Here is an 8,216-nt window from a genome sequence, read left to right on the forward strand (position 1 = left end):
GGGGAGGGGGGGTCCTGGAGCGAAGCTCCCAGCTACCAGGCTGTTCGGAACCCTCCGGCCCCCAGCGCGGGCAGGGGCCGCAATTTCCGTTTTAATTAAAGAGCTGCCGCCTCGGCCCCCCGGACCCCGCCCCCGCCCCTCTTATCGCCCCATCGCAATAAAGTCTCCAACGTGCAGCGCGGCAGCCAAGCGCACCAGGCAGCCCCCCGCACCCCGCAACCCGGGAGACGCGCGGGGGATGGGCCTGGGCCTGGCGCTCTGATAGGGGTCAGGAGCCCATTTCTTTTCCGCCTCCCTGACTCTGAGCAAACAGCAACGGGGTGGACTACCCCGGCCCCACCTCGGACCCCCGGGGCCACAACGCGGGGAGGAGGAGGCTCACTCCTCTTCATCCATTCCCCCCACCTCACTGCTCCACTCTCCTCCCCTTCCTCCCCCCACCCCTACCCGGGTTCCCGTCTCCAGGCTGCGTTATCTGCATCTTCACTTTTAAATTTCCGCTTCCCTCCCTCTCGCCTGTCTCTGCGCTCCGGGTCGGCAGCCGTTGCTCTCTTTATCTGCCCCCCTCCATCCTCGCTTCTTCTGCCTCCTCCTCCTCCACTCTCTGCTCTTCCCTAAAGACCTGATCTCCTTCACTGATTCCCTCTTGTTTCCCCAGGTTTCCTGTCTTTCTAGGGCTCCCAGGCCCCTGGGCCATCACTGGGGTGTCTCCCTTACAACTTTTAGTGGGTTGCCTTCCTCTCCTTTTCTAAGTCTTTCCTTCTTTCACTTAGTCTCTCCTCCTCCTCCTCTCCCCATCTCCCCTTCTGTCTCCTCTCTACCTCTTTCCCTTCCTTTTCTCATTGATTTGTTCCCACTAATTTATGGCATATGGTAGACTCGTGATCTTCCTTCCATTCCCACCCACCATAACCACTTCTCTCCTATCTCTGCCCATCTCTTGTCATCCCAGCTTAACCATCTACCCTAACAACTACTCTTGATTATCCCTGAACTAGGCTACAATTGACACCTTGCTCTAGCAGAAGAGGAGTGAAAACAGGTGTACTGTACAAGGCCCCCAACCGGGGGAAAGTGGAAGTAAATCCACTCTGGGAAAGGGACAAAGGCAGGTATGTGGTTCCAGGTGGTGGCCTGGAGTCTCTGGGTACAGGTGAGGCTTCCTGGCTCTGGAGAAGTGCATCTGGAGGGATGCTGGCTGAAAATGAGGCTCTGGGTCCGGAGCACCACCTGCAGCCATACAGCACCTGGTGACTCCAGGCAGAACTGGTAAACGCAAAGCCTTTCTTTCCCACTGCTTGACTTGAGGAGACAGGAGGCCTGGACTTCAGGGCACTTGGATTGGAGCGAGCAGGTTACCAGTAAGATCCCTGGTCCTGGGGTGCCTGACTGAGAATGGCTGGGAAGTCCAGCTTGAGGTGGGGACCCTGCGCATTCTTTACTTGCTGTGACTGCTGGGTTGTTCCTCCTTCCTGGTGGAGGGTACAAAAATCAGAAGGAGCCAAGGAGGAGTGTGGGAGGAAATGGGGGAATCCCAGGACCCTAGAGGATCCTCAGGGGATATGGATGGAGGCTTCAGGGTGTGGAGGTGGAATCCTGTGGGGAAAAGATGAGCGGTTGGGATGCTGGCTGGGGACAAAATTCAGGGCTTCGAAGGAGCAGAGCATCTTGAGGGTGGGGCCAAAGTCTTACTCCCTCTCCTTCAAGCCTTCTGTGACTTCCCCAGATAGAATATGAGAAGCAGGAGACGAGCGTTGCAAGAGTGGGGAGGCAGAAAGTTTCACTCATTTAATGGTCTCAGCAGAAAGCTGAGGGCGAAAGGAGAGGCACTTAGAGTGGGGGTCTGTCCAGACATCCCAGGTCCGAGCTGGTGAAGAACCAACACCTCAGGCTCTGCCTCACCTCCCTGAGGACTGAGGGGCTGAAGGCATGGGTGGGCTCTCGGAAGACTTTGTGAGGGAGTGATGGGTGAGCCCCGACCTCATGTGGATCTTGGCTGCGTCCCTAGAAATGTGATGACTTTTTCCATCCCCTTTGACCTTTGGCTGAGTGCAACCAATGAGCAGGTCTAGGCAGCTTCCACCATCACCTCCCACCTGACAGGGTGTGGGTTCCACCGGGTTCTGCACATCCCATCAGCCTGCCCAGAACAGGAGGATGGGAAGGTGGTTCCCTGGTGGCTTTGCGGGTAAAGAATCTGCCTGCAATGCAAGAGACACGGCAGACATGGATCCCTGCGAGATGCAAGTTCAATCCTTGGATCAGGAAGATCCCTAAAGAATGAAATGGCAATCCACTCCACTCTTTTTGCCTGGAAAATTTCATGGACAGAGGAGCCTGGCAGGCTGCAGTCCAAAGGGTCTCAAAGAGTTGGACATGACTGAATGACTAAGCACACAAGATGAAAACACCCAGGCCCAGCCTGGCATCTGTGCCTCCTTCTCTTTAGTTGCTGGTGTGGAGAGCAGAGTTGGACCCCAGGGTCTAAGAAAACCTAGAAGGTCCAACCATGCTGGCAACGGCTGCAACAAATATTAGCTCCCCCGACTCCTTCATTGTACAGGTGGGGACACTGAGACCTAGAGACAGGGTGCGCCCTGATCAGCGTCACACTGCGTTCCCGAAGGCATCTTGCTGGGTGTTTTTGGTAACCATGGACCTTCCTGGAGGGAGGGCAGTTCAGCTGATGGAGGACCCCAGATCTCCCTTTGCCCATTGCCTGCCCCAAAGCAGGTGGTGGGGGAGATGACTTGCTGGGCCCTGAGGCCAGTTTGCCTGGGTCTGGGCTCAACTCTTCCATTTTCTAGTTTGTGTGGTTTTGGAGAAAATTACATCACCTCTGTACCTTAGTCTCTTCATCTGTTAGATAGGGATTAGAATACAAACTATAAAGAATTATTAGGCTTATATAACATGCTGAGTGCTCAGATAAAGCTGCATATATGTAGCTGTTACTGTTACCAACCCTCGAGGTAATAGGTCACAGGTAGGAGCCTGTGACCATGCAGGAACCCCAGACTCCTCTGGAGGCCACAGAGGTTTGGCGCTCTGCTGAGGCCTGAGGCTTTTGACCACAGCTCAGATCAGCCTCCACTTAACAGCCTGGATTTGGGGTCAGAAGCCCTGTGTTCAGGTCCTGGCTTTGTCACCAATTAAATAGATAACCTCATCCATTTAAGGCTTCTCCTTCTCTGAGGAGTTCCAGTTTCTGCATTGGTGAAATTGGTGAAGAATGGAAACTGTTAGGAGGATTAAATGCAAGAAGGGCCATGGACTCTCAAACCCATCCAGGTATAAAGCAGAATTCATACTCTATCTAGAACTCTGTCCTTGGTCCTCTGACCCAACCTTGAGATCCATGGGGGAAGGCAGGGCCTATGGTAACTGTCCTAGTGCTTTTCTGAATCACAAGCATTTTCAGGGGGTTCTCCTTGAATCCTCACAATCCTTGTCCTGTGAGAGAGACAAGGCAGGAATCTGCAGCTCCAGTTTCCAAGTGAGGGAATTGAGGCTCGGGTATGTTATGTGGCTGGGTCCCAGGTGTTCTGACTTCCGGTCCGGGGAGTCTTCCCAAGGGAGCTGATGCCTAACTTTGCCCAGCTGGGCCCCTGAAAGTGCCCAGGTCCAAGTCTGAGTTTTCTTCAACATTGCCTTGACTCTCCCAGACAGAGGCAATGATCTGGGCCAACCCTCCCTGTGGCTATATCCACTAGGGGCTTGAAAACTCAAGCATCCCTGAGGGACAGGATGAAGGGCATCCCAAGGGTCTTGAATATCCTGCCTATATGGGGCTGAGATGATCATAAACTGGGTCAAAGAGGGAACTAGGAAGAAGCTATACTGGTGCCATGGACTCTAATGGCTGGTACCACACTCAGCCCCAAAAACATGGCTATGAGCTTCTACCACCTACCCCAGAACGCAGGCCCGCTGTGGTCAGTGACTTGGGGGTGGTCTCTCCAGCTCACGGGTCTTCTGAAGAGTGGGAAGGAAGAATGAGGAGGGAGTTGTTTGAGACAGCCGAGAGGCAAGGTATGAAGATGTTTTGTAAAATGCTTGAGTTCACTACCACATGAAGGATTGCTATTCAAAGGGTCTGAGGCTCAGCTTAGAGATAGGATGTCTCCCCTAGAAGGCAGTGTGACCTCCCACCAATTACCCCTCTCACACCCTTGCTCTGTCTGGCGGAGATTCTACATAACTGGGAAATGGGTGCAAGTTTCCCTCAGGCTGGATAGGGAGCCAGGATGAAGAGAAAGGCTGGAAATGCCTGTGAGGGGTGGGGGTTAGAGAGGAGCCCAAAGGGGCTCCTGCACAGAGCTAAGGACGCCTTGCCCTGTATGATGGTGCCTGGCCCAGGGGGGCTGTGTGAAGGTTGAAATTCAGCTACGAGCCCTGCCATGGCATCGTGTGCACTCAAACCAGGGGATGGCAAAGGTGCTATCTGGGCTAGCAGGACCCCCTGGTCCAAGCTGATAGGTCTCTATCATGGAGAGGTATGGGGCTGGCTGCATTTAACAAGTTCCTCAGGATGGTTAACAGCAGTTTCATCTCAGCCCCATCTCAGCCACTTAGATCCTAAGCCAGTGTAGGCCCCATAGTCAAGGATCCTGGAGCCCAAAGGAATGGTTAGGCTGGCAGAGAAAGACTCTTAGAAAGATGAGGGTGAAGATCACAAAGCAAGGCACCGAGAAGGAGGCAAGAGGGGCAGGCAGGTTCAGGAGCCTTTATTGAGGGTCCTCAGGGGAGGCGCTGGGGCTGTGAAACTTAGTGCTGGACTCTCCGGATGGACTGCAGCTGCCCGGTGTGGGCCTGCGTGCCGAATTCGCTGTAGTTACGGAACTCCCCACTGTGGTGGTCCCGCTCCAACACATACTGGTAGCCCCGGTAGCCCGGATACTGGTAGGCCACCCACCTAGACGAGTGAAGGCACAGAGGTGATAAGTAGGCTCTGCCCCCACCCCCAGTGATGTCTCCATTGCCAGTCCTCCTTTCTCAGCTCCCAATTCCCACCTCCAAAATCATGGCTTCAGTTTTCCCTACATGGTCTCTCCCTGCCCTGTCTACTGCTCCAGGTCTTCCTAACATCTTCCTCCTCTCATCGCCTATTCCCACCCTCCATTGCCTCCTCACTCAGGTTTTCGATTCCTTCCTCTACCCCACACTGCTCCCCTGACTCCTATTCCCCATTACCTGCCCCCGCCTTCCCCATCTTCTCCATCATCTCACTTCCCCTTGCCTCTAAGTCTCCCACGACCTCACTCCTCCAATCCCCCATCCCCCAACATGTATGTTCATTGTGTCTCTTAGCACTGTCACCTTTCCTCACCCTCCTCCCTGGTCCCCATTGCCTCCCTGCTTTACTCCCCTGTTGCAGTCCCAGGACTCACGCTCCAGAGCTGACTTTGAGGGAACCCACATCCTTGCTGGCCCAGCCCATGGAAGGCAGGGATGGGTAGTCATCATTGAGTTCAAACTTGCAGCCCTGGAAGTTTTCCCCCTCAAACAGTGTCACACGACTGTCACTGTGGTTCTGAGGAACGAGAAGGGGAAGTGGACAGGTCAGACCCTCCAAAGAGGTGCTAATGGATACATTCTCAGCCCCACTCCTCCAGTCCTCCTGCCCAACACAAGCAGTGAAGACAGGGTCTACAAGCACACCCAGAGTTCACTCCATCAGCTCCATATCAGTCTGAGAAGCTGGGGTGCTCAGAAGTCCCAAGCCTGGTCCCTTCTATGGCTTTGGATTGGGGTGGTGAGACTAGAAGGGAGATTTCCAGAGACCCTTCCAGGTCAAAAATAAAGAATCTTGTGACATGGACCTGTTTTGCAGGAGGAAAATTAGAGGTCCTAAGAGAAATCTGGTCCACTATGCAAGACAGTTTCCCAAAGGTCTCATTGACTATCCACTCCCCTGCCCAGGACCCTGGGCATAGCCACTCATAGGGTAGGACTCAGCAAAGAGTGATGGCAGAATCATCAGTGTTTGTTGAGTCTGGGCTCCCCTTGTCCCAGGACCTTCTCCCTGCAGGACTCCTTGGCTTCCTGGAATGGAGAACCTGGCCTGAGTCAGTACCTGCTCTCTGTCCTCCACCCCACAGCCCCAGATCCTCCCCTCCAGTATATTTGATTCACTAACAACCCTTTCCCCCCCTCCCCGAAACATACACACCCAGACCATCCCTTTTCCAACCTTGATCCCTGATTGAGTTCTAGTCTTGTCTGCATGTTAAGTTTTGTGAGCAGAGGTAAACCACTTTGCCCTTCGAGCCCCATTTCCACACCAATGTATAAGGTTAACAACAGTTACCCCGACCTCACAGGGCTGTGTGAAAACAAAAGCGCTCGCTGATGAGTGTGAACGACTGGAAGTGAGAAATGGAGCTCAAGACCTTCACGGTTGTGGGGCTGTCCATGGTGCTGATTTCTGACGCCTGGTTTAGCCCACATTTTAAACTTTTGGAGAACTCTCTGGTTCTGAGAAGTAATGCCGCTACTACCCGTCTAGGAGTTGTGTTTACACACCCCTGTACACTGAGTGGATGGTCTTTCCCAGGTGCTGTGGTGGAGCCAGGACCTGGAGCTAGGCTGCAGGGGAGGAGGGGGAGGGCTGTGCTTACCGCGCAGAGCACTGGCCGGAAGGAGAGCAGCTGGTCGCTGTGGTGGCCGGCACTGCCGCTCCAGGCACTCCAGCGAGGATAGTCACCCTTCTCTAGAATGAACTGCTGTCCTTGGAAGTCAGGGTACTCAAAGGCCACCCAACTGGGGGAAGATAAGGGAAGCTGGGAGGCCTCTGCTCCAGCTTCATTCATTCCTCTCTCCCCAACCCCCACCCTCCAGCCTCACACCCCCTTGCTTGCTAGGAAAACCAATCTTTTCCTCCACCCCAGGCCCTTCCCCTGACACTCTCATCCCAAGGCAACCCAGTCCCTCTAGAGGCTAGAAACCCAAAGCCGGCTGCTATCTGGGGCTGGAGGGGTCCAGGATTCCAGCTCAGGGCTCCCAGGCTGGAAAGAATTTTCCAGTCTATGAGAATCACTCGAACAAACATGTCTACCTCAAGGATAGGTCCCTGCAAATGTAGGTGTAGGGAGCCCCTAACCTGTGGTAGCAACCTGTGATAGCAACAAACTGTAATAGCTCTGGGACCTCAGCTTTCCCGAGGGCCGTCTCTAGGAAGCCAGGGTGGGGGGAGTGGAAGGGACTTGGCTTTTTGTTGTTGTTGTTGTTAAAAGAAGCTTAGAGACATCTAACTTTGGAGAGGACAAAACTATGCTGTGAACTAACCCCTTCAGGGCTCAAGCTGGCCTCACGGAGTCCTGCCAAGGGTTGCTTCTTGCCTTTATCCCTTTGGCTCGCACGAGGATACAGTCTGTCTCGTGATTTGTCTTGGGGCTGGTGGGGAGTTTTGAGGACACCTAGGGTTTTTCCATCTTGGTGGGTCTCTCTCAGGCAAGGTTTCTCTACAGTCTGGGGAATGGAGGGCTGGGAGTCAAGGTCCCAGTTTCGGAGCTTGGGCCAGGGGAGCCTGGCGCCTCTCAACCCAGCCCAACCATGCCGGGGGCATCACTCACGCGCCATTTTCCACCTTGACCGAGCGCACCCGGCGCAGGCCTCCGCGCTCGCCGATGTTGGCGCAGTCACTCAGCAGCCTGCAGCGGCGGCCCTGGAAGTCCTCCTCATCCCAGAGCGTGAGGCTGGCGGGCGCGGGACCCTGCGCCGGGGCGCTGCTCATGGCGCTGTGGACAAGGACGGGACCAGGCGCTCAGCGTCCCCAGGGCCCCCTCCCGGCCCAGACCCGCCCGATCCCGGTGGGAGGTGAAGGACCCGCGGTTTGGACCCGAGCTGCTAGCAGCTCTTTTCCATCTCGCCCTCCCCGCCCAAATAGACCCCGCCCCAGCTCCGAATATTCACCAGGTAGGTGGGCGAGCGCGGTACCGACGGAAATGGAGAGGCTGCGCGAGGGCTGGGCGTGCGGGGCTTTATACCAGGCCTCGCCCCCTCCCCGAACCCTCTCCCGCCCGGGTAGGGGGAGCTGAGTCAGCGGGCAGGCTGAGGTCAGCTCTGGTGTCCCCGGGCGTGGGGGTGGGGCCGAGGCCTTTCCCGCAGCCGCTGACCTGGCCCCAGCCCGCGGGGATGACAATAGAAAGTGCTGAGACACACGTCCGGGGCCCGCCACAGCCGAGGCTGACTCCGCTTTTTCTTTCTGGGGGGCC

At 55.5% G+C, this 8,216-nt stretch overlaps 1 protein-coding gene across 1 annotated transcript; it reads right to left on the reverse strand.

The window, feature by feature from the left end:
- Window positions 1-4,710: 4,710 nt before the first annotated feature.
- CRYBA2 (crystallin, beta A2) lies at window positions 4,711-7,949 on the reverse strand. Its single transcript, XM_010861212.1, has 5 exons — window positions 7,915-7,949; window positions 7,575-7,739; window positions 6,621-6,762; window positions 5,391-5,533; window positions 4,711-4,915 (listed from the first exon to the last, which is right to left on the reverse strand). The coding sequence occupies exons 2-5, from the start codon at window positions 7,733-7,735 to the stop codon at window positions 4,768-4,770; spliced, it is 594 nt and encodes a 197-aa protein (XP_010859514.1). The 5' UTR covers window positions 7,736-7,739; window positions 7,915-7,949; the 3' UTR covers window positions 4,711-4,767.
- Window positions 7,950-8,216: the final 267 nt, after the last annotated feature.

Source organism: Bison bison, unplaced genomic scaffold (genome assembly GCF_000754665.1).
Source record: "Bison bison bison isolate TAMUID 2011002044 unplaced genomic scaffold, Bison_UMD1.0 scf7180017864471, whole genome shotgun sequence".
Classification (NCBI taxonomy): domain Eukaryota; kingdom Metazoa; phylum Chordata; class Mammalia; order Artiodactyla; family Bovidae; genus Bison; species Bison bison.